We start from the raw sequence: 19,112 nt of genomic DNA on the forward strand, positions 1-19,112 counted from the left end.
ATAAAAAATCAGTAACTAATCCAAAAAAGAGATCTGCATAAGAAATTTTCAGCAGAGTTTTAACATAGAATGCCAAGTTTTTTAAAGGAGGATTTGATAGGAATTTGATAAGGATTATAAAAGCGCCAAGTTTTCCTGATTTTTAGGCTCTTATTCTTACCTATATGGTTACTGGGGTTTCGGATAGCCAACTTTATATGCACTAGGGACAGATTTGGTTTTAAGTTCTTCAGATTCTAGTCTTATCTTGTGGGTAAGAATTTCAAGGACATAGTTGAAGGGTAGGTTTATCTTCATCAGCAGGTCCAAGTTAGAGACATACACTGTGATATGAAGTCCAGAAATGTTATCCTCGGCAACGACATGACAGCTTTAGTTTCTTATTTTGAGATTGCAAGGTTAGTTATGACAGCCGGAGATAGAAATGTTGCAGCTCTTGAGAACACAGGAAACTCTAGTGCAATATGTTAGGTGGATTTATTGGATACATTACAGATTGGACTAAGTACAAGTTTCTCCCTTACCTTTGCATATGGATAAATTTGATGGTGCAAGAAGAATTCTTTGAGACAACATTTTAATGTATAATATTAGGAGATGGTTACTTTCTTTGATTGTAGCACACATATATTGATGCGTTCCTCACAATAATTTAAAAAATTAAATAAGGGCATATTGCTTCATGTATTTAAAATTTTGAAGTCATTTGCATAATTAATGCATATTAAAAAGCTCCATTCAGCCAATGTCATGCATACACAAGATTAACAACAATAACAATCACAAGCATAATAATATTGACAATCCTTAAGCTAGTTCTTCCAAGCCTTAATACCGTATATATGAACCGTATATGCCATCAATCCATTACCGTTGACAACCTATAATTAAAGCTTATACCTTTCTAGTGCAGACACAAGGTTAGGATTATCGAATCGTTCCCGAAGTCACGTTACAGGTCAAAAAGTCATAGTCCTCAAAGAAGGTAACTTTCATTTTCTTTTCAATCTCTTTTTAGAACACTTCTCCATGCTTACTTGCAAGAATTTCAACTGAGATTCATTCTTAATATGGTTTAGATCTTGATATTGTAGTGTGGCCATATAATCTTTTATACACAGCATTATTTTAGCAAAAGCTGGGTTGTGATCATGGAAGGGAGAAAAACACTGACATTGGTATATAGACTAATTTAGTCTTTGGAGATGCATGGTATTATGAAGATTGATGCAAAATGATCTTTTCAGAAACAAGTGTTGATTGCAATATTATCATACATGTAAAAACAGTTGGTGCTGTACCAGTTATCTTTCTTTTCTTTCTCTTTCCCCTAGCTTAGCTGTCCCAGTTATCTTTCTTTTCTTTTTCTCTTTCCCCTAGCTTGTTTTCCTTTTTTCTATCAGATATGTCTCAGTTTCAATATCAAGAAAGCATGGATTATATTGGAAGAAAAAAGTTATTGAAGTTTTTTCTAATTAGGCAGCTTGAGACTGATTGCCGCAATTGCCTAGTTTAGACTCTCTCTTCTGGTTTTTTGTTTTCTTTTCCTAAATTTATTTGGGAGCTCCTAATTTATCAACACAGCAACTCACAGCAGAGGTCTTAATTGTTAAATCATCCATGACAGCACATACAATTTGCAGTTGTTGGAATTGTTGCTATCCAAAATTAGGTATAAATATAATTAACTAAATATACAAATCTTCTTTGCTAAAGCAATCAGGAGTAAAAAAAATAAAAACACCACCAAAAAAAAAAAAGAAACAAAGACATACATAGTTAAGGGAAACAAATCCAACTTGGAAAATTGAATGCTGCTGTGAATAACTACAATTGAATGCACTTACTATCTATAGCATATAAGGACTATTCTACTCTAAATCTATCAAAATCTGTAAATATATATGATTAAGCTCCAACTGGTACAAATGAAGCAGGAAACTTCAAATTAGCCTGTGTTGCTGCCTTAAATTTATGGTCACCAAATGCAACCCGTTTCCTTTTCTGACGTACAACAGACGCTTCATCATCTAAAATCACAATGAATCCTACTCCAAAATCTTCATCATCCTCTGAACATGAACAAGCGATCAAATCATCATCATCCGAAACTGAAGAACAACTAAGCTGAAAATCATCCTCAGTCCAAGTAGAACTAGGAACAACAGCCAGAAAGGGATGATCCATCAACATCTCAGCCGTGAACCTGAACATGGGATTCCTCACAAGACAAACCTTCAAGAAATCCCTCACCTCGCTCAAAATTTCACTTAGAATTTTAGGAATCCGTGCTCATTGCCTATAAGTCGCAAAAGCTCCTCTGTATCCAACTCTTCCTCTTTATCCCAGATTTCCCAGTAAGCATTTCACACCCCACACACCCTAAAGCCCAAGTATCAGATTTAGGGTCTTGCACATTCTCTATCACAGATTCAGGCGCCATACACAATGCCGTGCCTTTCAAGTAATCCAACCTCCCCTTCTTTCTCTGCCCTGATCTCTTAGCCAACCCTAAAAATCCTGTCTTTGCCACAAAACCTTCATTGGTACTACTCACAAGCAACATGTTCTCAGACTTTAAATCATAGTGCACATAACCACAATCATATATACCATATGTATTTTGCAGTAGGATAATATTTAATCAAAGAGAATATAAAAGATAACAACTTAAAACACAAAACTAAATTGCATCAACCCAAAGTAGAATTTTATTTAACACAAAAATTCATCAACCTAAACAATTGATGCAATAAAAAAAAATCAAACAAAAAACGAAAAACAAATTGAGAGAGAGAGAGAGAGAGAGAGAAGTAACAGTTTTTGTGTGAGAAAACTATACATAGAATGAAAAAGAAAATATCAAATTTATAGTAAGATGTTAAGAATTAGAAAAGTCAAAATAAAGGAAAATAAAAAAGTAGAGAAAGAATGATATTAAGGTAGAAAGTAGCAGGGAGATAAAAAGGTAAAAGGGAGGGAGAGTTTTGGAAAATTAATAATAAAAATAATGGTTAAAATATATTTTAAATTTTAAATTTTAAATAAAGAAGTTTTAAGTCATCTTAAATGATAAAATGTAAAAAAAAATAAGAAAATTTGGAAAAAATAAAATGATGACGTGACTGTTGATGTGGCACAACGTGAACGTAACAATATTAAATGTTACACTTCAGCTTTCAGTAATAAATATATAGATTATTATATATTGTTTGCATAAATTAACTATTCTCCTATAAATCAAGTGAAATAAATCCAATAATCAATTATTTAATAATACATCCGTTCACTTTTTAGTCAATCTCTCATGCATAGTAATCAGTTTGATGAGTTATATTCTTTTTTGATAAAACAAAGTCAACCATCTCAACCATTGGCTTACAACAAACCATGTTAGGAACAAACAAACAACCACTATAATTAGACAACTATAAAAATAAAAATTTATATTCAATCAAAAAAATAATGATCCCTCTTTTAACATATGTATTAAAAATATAAGTTGTATCCCAAACTTATGGAAAGCAGTCTTTAAAAAATCGTCCAATTTTCGTTCACCCCTCAAATTTTGATACCAATTGTATTGGAGCACTCTCCATGATATGGGGAGTGATATACATGAAGGGAGAAAAAAGAGCGTGGAGGAAGAACCTCAACCTACTATAGGTTGATGGATGTAAATGATAACTGGATGATAAAATTTAGGTTTGGATTTTTAATTTGAAATGATGAAGAGTTTAAATCATTTTTATTTTATTTTATGCATGTTTCTCAATGAAAAATATTATCATACACAAGAATGATAAAATATTTCTCAATGATAAAAAATGTTTATCAATGAAAAATGTTATCATATGATGAAAAATGTTTCTCAATGATGAAAAATGTTTCTCAATGATGAAAAATGTTTCTCAATGATGAAAAATGTTTCTCAATGATAAAATATTATCATACACAAGAATGAAATCAGGGCCTTCCCATCATTAAGTGACTGGTGTGAGTGAAGAAGTTCCCCTTCTTGTCTTGAAAGAAAAATAGATGGCTGTTCTTTTTTAGCGTAGCAAGGAAAAAGGTAAAAAATAATTTCTTTTTGAAGGTTCTCCTCTATTCCCAAAAAACCAGGTGTATTAGTACAATGCCAATGTTAGTTAAAGGTTATGCTCTCGATGTAATTATAACTTTATCTTTATCTTCTTTTTCTTTTTCTAAACCTTTTCTACATGCAATTTTCTTCCCACATGTACTCCCCTCAAATCATACACACCTATGAGGTGCTGATTTCTAGACCTCTGCCTATACAAGGTCGCTTAACATTAAATTATTAAATCGAAGAAGGATCTACCATATTTTTCCACCCTTCCATGGCAGTGGCTTAGCCTGCCATCATTTGATCTATTGGCTTATTATACCTCGGGTATTCACATAACAGACCCTTTGCATTAAGGCTAAGAAGATCTAGATTGTGTATTGTTGTTATTATTGGCAGTTAGTATTTAGGTTTAGAAGAGCTAGCTTGAGTATTGTCATTATTATTGTCCATGTCATTGCTGTTGTTGCTTGTCTTGTGTCTGCATAACATTGCTATATTGGACGAATGGAGCTTATAATCTGCTTAAAATGAAAGAATCCATATTCCCTTATTTAATTTTTAAAAATGTTGTGAGGAGCAAATCAATATATGCGTGGTACAATCAAATTAAGTAACAATAATTTTTTTTTTTTTGAGAAGTAACCATTACCGTGGTTTACTATTAATGTTACTTTTATCATGCATCAATCATTACTTATCAAATTTTTTTTTTTTTTTTTTAAAAACTCACAATTTTTTTCCTATTAATAGTTGTGAAAATAATTGGAAAAAAAATTAGGTCTTCTAATCAAAGCGTAAAAAAATTAAATATAAGAAATGAAAAATAAAATCCATAAAAGCATGCACTTTGGTTTGTTTGGCTTAAAATATAGAATTAGTCTAATAGTCCATGAATTTGACCTCAAAAAAATTAAAGAAATGTAGCTTTTTATTTATTTATTGAAAAGTGTTATATCCACAACATTTTTATAATACTTTCACAACAAATAATAGACAGTATGTTATTATTGATTTTAATTTGAATTCAAAATTTAAATTATTTTTTTGGCCAATTATAATAACCAATATCAACTTGACATTTGATATTTGTTATGAAAATGTTGTGAACCATAACATTTTTTTTCCTATTTTTTTAGATAAAAATAAATGAAGTAATCAGTGCAGCCAATTCCGAGTCCAAAGTGAACAAAGCAACGTAAGTGCAGCCAATTCCAAGTCCAAAGTGAACAAAGCAATGTAAGACCGTCAAAACGCATTAGGTACGAATTTAAGTGAGAACTTCGTTTGTACCGCCTTTGCTTCATTTGATAATCAATTGTTTTATAAAAACAACCTCAAAACCCTAGTTGATTCTTTGAAATGTGATGTCTCTAAATTCATACAAAAACCTTTCTTGTGATCAAAGAAACTAACATAAGAATAGAGAGTCAGTGGCAGAGTCAGAGGCAAGTTTGTATGGCAATGGAGACACTTGAGTAAGAGGCCCATGGCTAGGCAAAGGAGCGTTTGGGTCTGTACTTCTTGCCACTTCCAAGAAACCCAATTCACGCTTTCATTGTTTCCCTTCAACCATGGCTATCAAATCCGCCGAGGTTTCCCTTTCTACTTTGCTTCAAAAGGAAAAAGAGGTTCACAACAATGTTCAAGTAAATGAACTAAGCCGATCATGAACAACTCAAACTTGGCTAAATAAAAAACTCATTCATGTTTGTTTTTTTAAAAATAAGTCAAGTTTGAGCCTTTGTTTTAAGCTCGTTTAATGAACAAGCCAATCCCAAGCAAAAAAATTTGTTCACGAACAAGCTTGTAAGCTATCAGGCTTAATACAAAATAATTCAAGTATAAAGTCATTTATAAGTTTATACGTGTTAACTAAATATACTCATTACACATATCTTAATAATGACATGACTAATATAAGATCATTACCTATTACCTTAATTTTTTTCATTCCCTCTAAACTGACCAAAAACCACTTTAGATTATAGTTGCATTTAAAAATAAATTAAGTGGGCCACATATGATCCTTTCTCGTTAGTCATCTAAAGTAAAGTTATGTAACATGTTAGTATTTTTTCATTCATAATAATTACAAACAAGTATTTTTCTAGTTCACTATCTAAAGTGAATGTATAAATTGTATTTTGAATAATTGCCGAAGTAGTAGACAAGGAATGATAAAAGAATAAATTTAATTACATAAAATTTTAATTTGAATAATGAATAATCGAAAGTAGGACTAGACGAATGATAAAATGAGTATACTATTCTTTTTTTCTTCTTAATTTTAGAGATTTAAGTATTTGATAATGTAATTTTTTTAGATTTCAAGCTCAAAATCTTGACCTGAGCTTGAGTTTGAGCTTATTATTAAACTTAAGCTTGACTTGACTAATTAATTAAGTCAGGCCAGGCCAAGCTCAAACTTTTTGGCTTTTCCACGAGCTCAAGCTCAAATCTTATTTTTAGGCTTATCACGAGCTCAAGCTAAGCTTGAGCTTTTGACTTTTCTTAACGAGCTAAACTTGAACATGCACTACTCGACAAAACTCGGCTCGTTTACAACACTACATTCAAGGCTGACCTTTTGTTATTCACTGCATTGGCGAAGAAATCACAACCCAACAAAACGGTGAGAATATGATTTATAACTTGTTGCTTGAGTATGCTTCTGGAGGAACCATATGTGATTTGATCAAGAAATATGGTGGGTCTGGAGTTCCCGAGTCTGATGTTAAAAGGTACACAAAATCGATGTTAAAAGGGCTTAGTTCTCATCTTATTTTATTCAACATTTAAATTACAGTCACATCCTCCATACTATTAAATTATGCAGCACAAATCAAGAAAATGACTAAACACAAACCTATCTTTCTTTACCATTCATCTATTTTCATTTATATATATATATATATATATATATATATATATATATATATATATATATATATATATATATATATTTTAAACTTTAGTTTAGATATTTATAAGTAAAAAATGAAATAAAGATTCATGAATAATACAAAAATATATATTATCTATACATATTTATCTTGTGCGGTTGTAACTTTACATATAATTTTGCATTGATATATTTGTCTACTTTAACTTAGATGTTTATAACTTAATCATGAAATCTATAAACAATATAATTAAAACAACTATATTTCTACAATTCAAATGTCAAAAAAAAATTTTCAAAAAAAGGCCTTTTACATTTCCTTGGAATTTTTAAAAATTTTTTTTTATAAAAACTTTGACATACTACTAACCTAACCACTTCATACATTATAAAGAAAATCAAAAGCTCATTATTACTTCCGTTAATATATTATGGATATCTTAATTGATTGAGACCAAACTAGAGAAATGTCTTTTATATTTCCTTGAAAATCAAAAAAAAAAAAAAAAAAAAAACCTTTGACATAACACTAGCATAACTACATCTATACCTATTTAAGCCATCCATGATATCTATTTCTTATTGATAACCATAAAATTTACAACTATCAAGGAAATATACAAAGTAATAAAGAATAAATGAAGGAATAAAAAAAAAAGAAATGAAATCAAAAGTCAATTAATAACCATTCTTTGGAAAATAAAAAGGTGGTCAAGAGAAGTAAGAAATAAAATAAAGATGGCTACATAGTGGACATTGAAAACTTTATAGTGCAATAGAATCAACCATTACATTCACTTAATTAAATCAATAATCAACAATTAAATATAATAATACAAAATTTAAACTTAAAACTGATCAAACTCTAACTAGGGAATTATATTATCTATCATAACTAAAAATGAGATGTTCTTCAATAATTTAGAAATTATATTAGAAATAAAGTTGGAAAATTTTATAATTAATCTCATTTTTTTGACATTTCATTTAACATTATATATATATATATATATATATAATCATAATCTTCACACATATTACTTAAAAAAATCTAATGAATAGTTCTTCCTCTAATTTAATGTCTATGTTATGCAAATCATCAACTAATAAATATATAATAATGATAAAAAAAAGAAGTTATAGACAAGATTATGAAAAATATGATAAAACTACTTTTTTAAAAAGAAACTTTTTTAAAGTCTAAGGACTAAAATAGTATTTTACCTAAAAAATTATCACGTGCAACACGTGAGTCTACAACTAGTGATCATAATATCAACAAAAATAACATCATTTTAGAATTCTAATGGCATTAGTGAGTATAACCTCATATTTTCTCAATGTTTATATTTAAATAAGAAATAACATATATTTTTTTGTAGAAAATAATACAAAAACATATAAACTCTTGTTTATGTTTATGTTGAAGTTGATTTTATTTATTGTAAAAAAATTATCATCCTTCATAAAAGATGCTATTACTATGCTCATCATTTTGTCTCAAACTAGGAGCGTCATCTAGACTATGGATATCAACACGCTCCTTGGTTCTACATGGAGAATGTTCAATTAAGTTGGAAGTATCCTTTGAATGGAGGATCAGGTTATTGCATATGCTTCTTCTAGAATGCAAGTAGTGTGTGCATTTTTTAGAGCTCAAGGACTTTGTGTCAAATATTGTCCGTGTATCCTCTATTAGCATTCCATTCCTTTAAAAAATAATGAATATAAGGTATGACAAAAATGGAGATAATAATGAAAGAGGAAATGTGATAGCCTTCACATTAATTATTTCGATGAGTTGATTAATTGTATGATTGGACTGCCAATTTTCAATAGTGTCAATACTGCCATCAATACACTTATCTAAATGCATACACATATAACTCAATAATTGGAAGGCCTCGAGTAACGCTGCCACGAAAGTTACCACCGTTGGAGTGTAAAGATATACCTCCATTAATTTGGAACAACTTTCAATTTCAAAATTTTGGACTTTTTCGAATCTAAATAGAAATACACCAATCATTAATGAGGAAGATGAGATTAGACTTAAACGACTTCTGCCTAACCGATCTATGAATAAAACTTCACCAAAGTGCCCACACCATCCAAAGTAGGCAATAGAGATCATTAAGAGAACTACTTATCCAACCTTACCTAAAACAACCAAACATAAATGTATATGAAAGAGAGCATATTATAAAAAAGAACGTAACATTATACAAAGCAAAGACGATAAAATACTTTATGTGATATGATCATATTTAATATTTAATTATTTCCTTTAACAACCTTTACACTTTGAAAATCGAAGGAATATATTACATACTATCAAGATCGAAAATTATAATCTCTTTCTCTCATTTATCCTGGTAACCAATTAGTGGAAATTTTTTTAAAATTTGTATGTTTACGAGTATGTTTATGTTCATTTTCATGTTTATTTCCATATATAGTTATATACTCTTGTGATAATGAATCCAATTCTTAAGATAGTATATTGCCACTTTTTCTGAGACAGTACTCTAAGTGAACATTTTACTATACTGTTTTTGAATTCTAAAAACCTGACATATTTACCAAATAATTATATGCTCCAAGTAATTTAGAGTATATATGTTCCAAACTAGACTAATATTACTTATATGCTCTAGCTTGAGGGAGAGCGTTAGAGGCATAGGAAAAATATTGTAATGGGTTGTAAACTCGTGTTGTGTGGGTAGTGTCCCTCTAGAAAGGGTGAAGAATGTTATAGGAAGTTTCTAAGGGGTCAATTGTCCCAATCTCGATAAATCCTTATTTAATTATAATAAAAATAAATAAATAAATAAAACTCCCTCTATATAATAATAGATAGTAAGGCGGCTAAAACTCAAGCTTTTACCATTTATCTTTTTTTATATAATTATTTATTCTTTTTCCTTTTTCAACATTGATGTTGTTCAAGGATACTAATATTAAGATTCTATCAACAAGAGACACTTCTAACAGGTCCAATTTATCTATTTGATTTGCAAGTGTATAAATTAATTTTAGAAAATGAATTTTATATTGATCCTCCCTCCAAAATGTAATCAGGCTCCCTTTATATAACACGATCCAAAAAATTTCTTCTTAAAAAAAAAATCCCTCTATATAATAATAGATAGTAAGGGGGCTAAAACCCAAGCTTTTACCGTTCATTTTTTTTTTATAATTATTTATTCCTTTTCCTTTTCCTTTTGCAAGTGTATAAATTAATTTTATAAAAAAATGAATTTTGTATTGATCCTCCCTCCAAAACTTAATAATGAGCAATAATTTATAATTTATTTTTTAATATATGCTATTTTTGTTGTTATAAAACTTAAGAAAATTTAAATAATGACCGTATTTTACTATTTCTGATATCTTTAAAAATTAATTAAAGATAAAAATCAAATAAATTTAATAAAATTCTTTAAAAAATTAATAACATATTACCCACACATAGTACTAGTTAAAATAATAATAATAATCATCATCATCATCGAATCATTTATCTTAATGAAGTCAATAGTTATAAAATATGAACATAAAAAACCAGAAGACATGGAGACACCATATAGACTCATCAATGAATCCCTTATTGTTGATGAGACGTTCTCTCCACACAAAGTGGGCAAGAGACAAATTAATACCCAGCCAATTCATGTTCCAACAAAAAATCAGCCTAGTAAAGCAACCAAGAAAAAAGGTCACACCAATATTATGACACCAATAAAATATATGACAATAGTAACCAGTATTTTCAACCTCCTTCCAAACTAGTAGGAAAGGTTTCCGTTAAGGTTAGTACCAATGCATATTAATATTAGCGCATAAGGAAGAGGACCTTTTACAATTTTTTTTTTTTTTGTTTTTGGAAGATAATATAGATAGAAGACATAAGGGATGGAGGAGGAGGGAGTGAGAAGATGAGACTTACAACACTAGTACTTACAAAAGGGCCTAATCTTTATAAGTAATAACGAGGCTGATAAACCAAAAACTCACTCATTAACTAACCCATGTTGTACTTTAGATTACTTATCTTTCTTCTTCTTCTTTTTTTCTTTTTTTGAGATAATATAGACAAAAGACATTGGGAATGGAAAAGGAGAGAGTAGAATGACAAGATTTACAACACTAGTACTTACAAAAGGGTCTAACCTTTATAAGTACTAGTGAGACTTATAAATCGAAGACTTACTAACTAACCGATTAGTACTTTAGACAATTTATCTTTTTTTTTTTTTTAGATAATAGATATATAAGAGGAATACTAAATGGAAGCTATATTTATTATTTATTGTTTATGTTTGTGTTCATGATGCTTTTATTAAATGCTATTTAAAAAAAAAAATAACCATCCTTCATCAAACTCCTCAAGTTCTTGATCTTGTATTGCATCATATGCTGAGTACATAATTCATACCACAACTTCACATCACCTCTATTAATGACTTTGCCAAAATTGAATCCTAATTGGTGAAAATAAATTAGGTCTCTTACTCTTGTGTGGATTTTAAAAATCTTTCAAAAATCCACTTAAATGATTATGCTGTCTCATATATATATATATATATATAAAAGCAGAGACCTCATATGGGAAAGAATAAGGTTCTACCAAATGGCACATTGTATGACATTATTTTCATTTAGGCTTTCACCTCATCTAAATTTAGCATTTATGTTAAACTATTAAGTAATGACAAATGCATTTATTTCAATGTATTAATATAATTCGAAGAATTTGTATGCATTTATATCTTCACATGCTTTGAATAAATACGGACGGATCTAAAAAGTCATGGGAAATGTAAGAATTAAGAAAACATTTCAATTTTCTTGCATAAGACTAACTTCTAATACAGAATTGCAAGAGTCAAATTCAATGAATTGGGTAAATATTATTTGTCTCCATATTTGTCCAATATAAATATTCATTTCTAATGGACTTAAAAATTAAATTTCCATAAGTTTTCTCACAATATCTTTGTTTTTCTTTCTGAGAGGTATGTTAATTTTCAAAAAAATATTATGTTCATCTTAAATATTTTATTTAGAGTTTATGTATATGTTTTTAATTATGTAGCATTGTAATGTATTTAGGCTTATTTTTTCATATTATGTGTCAATTTATATTTTTGGTTTTCTGTATGATGCATATACTTGGTATGAAAGACACGTAGGAACCAACAAGTTTGTAGATGACTATGTGAACTATGATCTGATAACATTTCTTGGTTGCATGAATTAGAGAAATTTTCCCCTAATATATTTAAATTGAATTCAATTTTAGTAGAAAACTGCATAGATTAAGTGTAACTAACAATAATAGTATTCATGAAATCAATGAATCATAAATAATTTCTTACAAAATTTATCAAAATACACCGCGCATCGCGTGAGATATCAACTAGTTATACAAAAGTGCAGCCCCAAAATTCACTATTTTTCAAGAAAAATTTAAGGGGCGTCTAAAATCATTATTAGTTTCTTATAATAGAATTTCAAATTATACAAGTCCATGTTTTTATTGAATTTATTTAGTGACAAATTTATATGTATTTTCTTCCCATTTTAATGTATATTCCTAAGCTTAATTGTATTTGGGGTAGAAAGTATTTGAACCCTATGATCTTTGTGAAAGCTGCATTCTAGGCCAACTCGTGACCATAGATGACCTACTTAGCTCACAAGTGACACATGACAAAAGAACAAGATCAATGTGCTGACTAGGCAAGTTGTGACCATTTCACAACCAGCTAGGTCACCACAAGGCCGTGAACTACACGATTTGACTACTTTATTTTCTGATTTTTCTTTTCCACTGTGATTATGCCAATACACACATTCTCTGAGCATGGAAATAGAGAATAATCTGAGTATAACCAAATATCTATGCATCATTCTTATCCATCCTTGAAGTCACCCTCGTAATAAAAGAGAGAAAGCTTTTAGTTTTGAGCTAAGAAACTCTCCTCCTCTCTTCTCTTTCCCTCTAATCCTTTGAGAGTGATTTTTATTCCCTTCATCTCATACGCACACAAAGATCATTGTGAGATATGAGTGAAGTTGTGGAAATATAGGAAACTATCTCAAATACAATCTTAATGGTGGTTATTTGTTGGTATTGCAATGGAGGTGTCTCCAGCAAGATAGGTGGAGAAAAGACTCAGAGTAGTTTGTTGTTAGCTGGAACTTGGAGGGCTCAAGTACCTTAGGTGTATGGACTTGGAGGGTTCATGATGTCTATTGTACTACAACTGTTTACCTAGTGGAGATTTCTAATGATGTGGTCAAGTGAGAGGTTTTTCCATCCGGGTCTTAGGTTTTCTTCTTCCTAAACACTTCCTTGTATTTGGCCTTAGTTTTCTTTCATTTTCCTTATTTCCATATTGCTAATTACTTGCTTGGTTCACAATAGCTCCGTGTTGGTTAATCACTTATATTTGGCTAATTTGTAGTTTAAGACTAAAAGTGATTAAGCCATAAAAATGAGGTATAATGTTCTAAATATACGCTCGGGTGCTATTAGCATTTTTGCACACATCATGGTAAAAACCAGGGAATGCAACTTGCAAACTCGATATATAGATGTGAGCAGTAGGATATAGATTGGAGCACATGATCCTATGAAGACATCTACAAACTAGTGAAATTATCTGCTACATTTATTGTTAGAGCACCAACACTCGCAAGAAGAAAAAAAATAACTTCGAGTTAATTTTTGTAATTCCTCCATAAAAAGTTTGTGTATAACACATTCATCATATGCTATAATTAGCCAATAACTTTATAGCTAAATTGGCACTTCTGCATACACTAAGTGCTTAGAGGTTTATGGGGGAAAGGATTCGAGATGCAGAGTTAGTAACATATTATCATTATCTCTAAGAAAAACATATGCGATAATTAGCATCCTTTGTGTTTGGAAGCACCAATAGAAACTATTCTTCCTTCACTCTCACCTCACCCCAAATTTATCCACTTTTGTGATTCATTAATATAACTAACTAAATCATTTAGCAAATCTCTATATCACTAAAATTGGTTGGGATCTTGCTCTCACCTCGAGTTGCCTTTATCACCTTCTGTGTTGATGCAAGTAATGGACTTTGCTCCCCTTTTTTTTATAGGTTAGAACTTTATTCCACAATCAAAACAAAGGCAGTAGCCTTAGTAACATCCCGTAGACAATGAGAAAAGACAAAACTACACTGAAATTAACCAATGCAAAAACCCAACCCCACACTACACTAAAACTAGTACTGTAGGCAATATACTGGATTGGAAAGCCTTAATTTCACATAATATGTACAATCCCTAAAAACTCCATTTTGTTAGATCTTTTCAGCCCGGTCATAATCTGGACAAATTGAAAATTCAAAACTTTAATTAGGACCCTTTAACTGCCAAAGCACAAAAGCGCCAACGTAGGTACCCTAATCTTGAAACATAAAAATCTTTAATAGTTTGTCAACCATTTACTATTCTGATTTAATGGTGTTTTAAATATTTAATTTTGGTATTAGATTTCATGGTTTATTGATCAACTGAAAGAAAATATGACTTTAACATAAAAACCCCCAAATGAAGCCCTAAACATATCCTTAACTTTAGTGTTTGTCCTATTTCCAATTAAAACAATAAGATATAAGTAAGATTGAACCTCTAATCAAGAAAAAACATACTTGATTACTTATTATGGAGTGTTTGATTGAATTAAATGTGCGAAGGAACTGAGCTTGGTCTGAAAATGATGAGCTTGGTTAATTCTAGTGGTGGCAACACTGTGGAGGATGGGGAAAAGGTTGATTTGAGTGCAATGGAGGACGAATATCCCTTTTTAGTTCAGAGTCTTATGGATTATAAGCTATGGAGAATGATTCAAGTTACTTACTATTAAAACAGTTATTGAATTGTATCCAGTAACATTCTGGACATGTTTATTTGTCATTAGTGTTATTATGTTTGGAATTTATATTATTGTATGTTTTCCTCTTTGTTGTTGTCTGCATTTATAACATAAAATTTGGGTTAGAAATATAAATGTCAACATTATATATGTTGTATTATTTACTACATGCCTTGTCATAATCACTGTTGTTGGTCATACTCATATAATCGTATGTTGCGTATTCATTATTAGCATTATTCACAAGTATTATTCGACTGCAAAGAATATTGAAGTATGTTCTATTATTTGTTACTTCCATAGTTGAATTATGATGTGATGGAAGTAGAATTGTTTATTTCTTCTGTGAGATTGCAGGTATTGAGCTCAATAAGCTGGTTTTTAAATTTGAATGGACACCAAGGGGTTCTTCCAATTGGTTGAGAAGAAAAAGAAGAGAGCTTCAGAGGAGAAAGAAGATTCTTTAAATTGGGAGCTGAAGCTAGAAGCTGCTTCCAAGGCAAAGGCTTTGGTTTCTTATTTTGAGATTGCAAGGTTAGTTATGACAGCCAGAGATGGAAATGTTGCAGCTCTTGAGAACACAGTATTGCAATATGTTAGGTGGATATAGTGGATACATTGCAGAGTGGACAAAGTACAGGTTTCTCCCTTACCTTTTGTCTGGAAAAATTTGATGGTGCAAGAAGAATTCTTTGAGACAATTAGCAAATATAGTATATTGATGCGTTCCTCACAATAATTTAAAAAATTAAATAAGGGGACATTGCTTCATTTATTTAAAATTTTGAAGTCTTCTGCATATTTAATGCAGATTAAAAAGCTCGGTTAAGCCAATGCCATGATGCATACACAAGATAAACAACAATGACAATGACGAGCATAATAATAATGACAATCCTTAAGCTATCTCTTCTAAGCCTTAATACCATATATATGAATTGTATATGCCATCAATCTATTACTGTTTACAACCTAAAATTAAAGTTTATATCTTTCTATTGCAGACACAAAGGTAGGATTATTGAATCATTTCCAAAGTCAAGTTACAGCTCAAAAAGTCAGAGTCCACAAAGAAGGTAACTTTCATTTCTTTTCCATTTCTTTTTAGAACACTTCTTGCTTACAAGAATTTCAACTGAGATTTGGTCTTAATATGGTTTAGATCTCAATATTTTAGTGTGGCCATATAATTTTTTATAAACAGCATTATTTTAGCAAAACCTTGGTTGAGATCAATGATCATGGAAAGGAGAAAAACACTTACACTTGTATCTGGACTAATATTGTCTTTGGAGATGCATGGTATTATGAAGATTGATGAAAACTTTCTTTTCAGGAACAATTATTGATTGCAATATTATCATACATTTAAAAGCAGTTGTGTGTAGTAAGTCCAGGTATGTATTTGATGCTTGAACCCGTGGCTCTACATCCTTCTGTCTCAGTTATCTTTCTTTTCTTTTTCTCTGTCCCCGTGTTTTCCTTTTTTCTATCAGATATGTCTCAGTTTCAATATCAAGAAAGCATAGATTATATTGGAAGAAAGTAGTAACTGAAGCTTTTTCTAGAGGCAACTTGAGACTGATTGCCACAATTACCTAGTTTAAAAACAGGACCCTTAAGATAAGAAAATAGTGCCCTCTAATACTCCCTCTCTCTCTTGTGTTTTTTCCTTTTACTTTTCCTAAACTTATTTGGAAGCTCCTAATTTAGCAAACAGTAACTCACAGCAGAGATCTTAATTGTTAAATCATCCAAGACAGCACATACAATTTGCAGTTTTTGGAATTGTTGCTATCCAAAATTAGGTATAATTAGCTAAATATTCAAATCCTCTTTACTATCAGGAGTCAAACACCACAAAATAAAAAATAAAAATAAAAAAGAAACAAAACATACATAGTTAAGGAAAAAAATCCGACTTGGAAAATTGGATGCTGATGTATTGAATTATATATCATGAATAAGTACAATTGGATGTGCTTACTTCCTATAGCATGTAAGGACTATTCTACTCTAAATCTATCAAAATCTGTAACAATACACAATTAAGCTCCAACTGGTACTAATGACGCAGGAAACTTCAAATTAGCCTGTGCTGCTGCCCTAAATTTATAGTCATCATCAAATGCAACCCGCTTCCTTTTCTGACCTACAACAGACGCTTCATCATCTGAGATCACAACTAATCCTACTCCAAAATCTTCATCATTTTCTGAACACGAACAAGCGATCAAATCATCATCGTCTGAAAATGAAGAACCACTAAGCTGAAAATTAGCCTCAGTCCAGGTAGGACTAGGAACAACAGCAGGTAGTTCAGCTTCATCCACATCAGCCAGAAAGGGATGATCCATCAACATCTCAGCCGTGAACCTGAACATGGGCTTCCTCACAAGACACGCCTTCAAAAAATCCCTCGCCTCCCTCGAAATCCCACTAGGAATTTTAGGCAACTCTCGCTCATCTCCAATAAGATGCAAAAGCTCCTCTGTATCCAACTCTTCCTCCTTATCCCAAGGAGATTTCCCTGTAAGCATTTCACACACCACACACCCTAAAGCCCAAATATCAGATTTCACGTCTTGCACATTCTCAATCACAGTTTCTGGTGCCATATACAATGCCGTTCCCCTCAAGTAATCCAACCTCCCCTTCTTCCTCTGCCCTGACCTCTTAGCCAACCCTAAATCCCCTATCTTTGCCACAAAATTTTCATCAGTACTGCTCACAAGCAACACGTTCTCAGGCTTCAAATCGCAGTGTACATAACCACGATCATGAACATGACTAAGCCCTTTTAACATCGATTTTGTGTACCTTTTAACATTGGACTCAGGCAATCCAGACCCACCGGAATTCTTGATCAAATCGCTTAAGGTTCCTCCAGAAGCATATTCAAGCAACAAGTTATAAACCATATTCTCACCGTTTTGTTGGGTAGTGATTTCTTCGCCAAAGCAGTGAATAACAAAAGGGGAGCCCTGAACGTTGTTGTGAACCTCTTTTTCCTTTTGAAGCGAAGCAGAAAGAGAAAATTCAGCGGATTTGACAGCCATGGTTGAAGGGAAACAGGGAAAGCGTGATTTGGGTTTCTTGGAATTGGCGAGAAATACAGACCCAAAACCTCCTTTGCCCAGCAATGGCCCTCTGACCCAGGTTTCTCCATTGCCATACAAGCTTGCCTCTGACTCTGTTTTCCTCATGTTTCTTGGATGGCAAGAAAGAAAGATTTCGTGTTTGTTCTCAGAAAAAACACATTACATTTCAAGAACTAGGGTAAAGAAAAGACGTAGGGTTTTGTGGTTTTTATATGGAAGATTTGATAGGGTCTCAGTTCACAACTGAACCTAAGGCGGCACAACAAAAGTGTTACCTGTTATGTATCTCTACTATCAAAACTGACGCGTTTTAACGGTAATATGTTAATGTTGTTGTTTCCAGTTTTCGAGAAAGATTTAGAGTTGAAAATTGGGATCTAATTCGTTTTACTATTGGTGCATTGCAAGTTGCAAACCCAAACAAACCATTTCAAGCACCGGTCAGGATTTCTCACAAACAATTTTATTAAAGTATTTCGTGGACCTGACAAGATTTCAGTTGCTTTTAGAGGTGTGTAAAACGGTTTGTGTAATAAAAAAAATACTCTTAACAATAATGAGGTTAGAAGTTGGAACATATCTCTCAAACAAATTATGACCCATTTTTTAATATAATTTGTGTAATTATTTTTCTAGTGTTAGTTCCTCTATAACATTATTTTGTTTAAAACTCTTTTAACTTCTTAAATTACTTTAACTAAACAAATGCTACCTAAAATTTGTAATTTTAGTTATCATTTTGTTAACTTTAATTCATATTTTAAATAACATAATATGTGCACTTGAAATTTAGTTTTAGAGAAATGTTATGTCTGCAACAATAACAACAAATCCTAAGTACTGATAGGTTATTAATGGCTGTTACTAATGGATAAAAAAATAATTTTAATTGTGAGTTCAAATTAAAACTAATAATAACTTATCTCATAGAATTTGTTATGAAAATGTTGTGCATGTAACACTTCTCTTATTCTTTTTTCCTTTTTTTTTTTGTGATTTATTAGAGTTGGATGATAAAATTAAATTTTTTTTAGTCCAACTCGTTTTTTATCCAAATTTGGTCTTACTCATACCCAATTGGATTGAATCCAAACC

General features: G+C 31.0%; 1 protein-coding gene and 1 pseudogene across 1 annotated transcript; both read right to left on the reverse strand.

Annotated features, from left to right (window-relative positions):
* Positions 1-1,908: 1,908 nt before the first annotated feature.
* On the reverse strand, positions 1,909-2,608 carry LOC142635842 (mitogen-activated protein kinase kinase kinase 20-like; annotated as a pseudogene).
* Positions 2,609-16,901: 14,293 nt separating this feature from the next.
* On the reverse strand, positions 16,902-18,281 carry LOC142637350 (mitogen-activated protein kinase kinase kinase 20-like). Its single transcript, XM_075811626.1, has one exon. The coding sequence runs from the start codon at positions 18,120-18,122 to the stop codon at positions 16,965-16,967; it is 1,158 nt and encodes a 385-aa protein (XP_075667741.1). The 5' UTR covers positions 18,123-18,281; the 3' UTR covers positions 16,902-16,964.
* Positions 18,282-19,112: the final 831 nt, after the last annotated feature.

Source organism: Castanea sativa, chromosome 5 (genome assembly GCF_040712315.1).
Source record: "Castanea sativa cultivar Marrone di Chiusa Pesio chromosome 5, ASM4071231v1".
NCBI classification, from domain to species: Eukaryota; Viridiplantae; Streptophyta; class Magnoliopsida; order Fagales; family Fagaceae; genus Castanea; species Castanea sativa.

Excerpts from the sequence above, each read along its gene's own strand:
- LOC142637350 (XM_075811626.1), bottom strand. The coding sequence starts at position 18,122 with ATGAGGAAAACAGAGTCAGAGGCAAGCTTGTATGGCAATGGAGAAACC.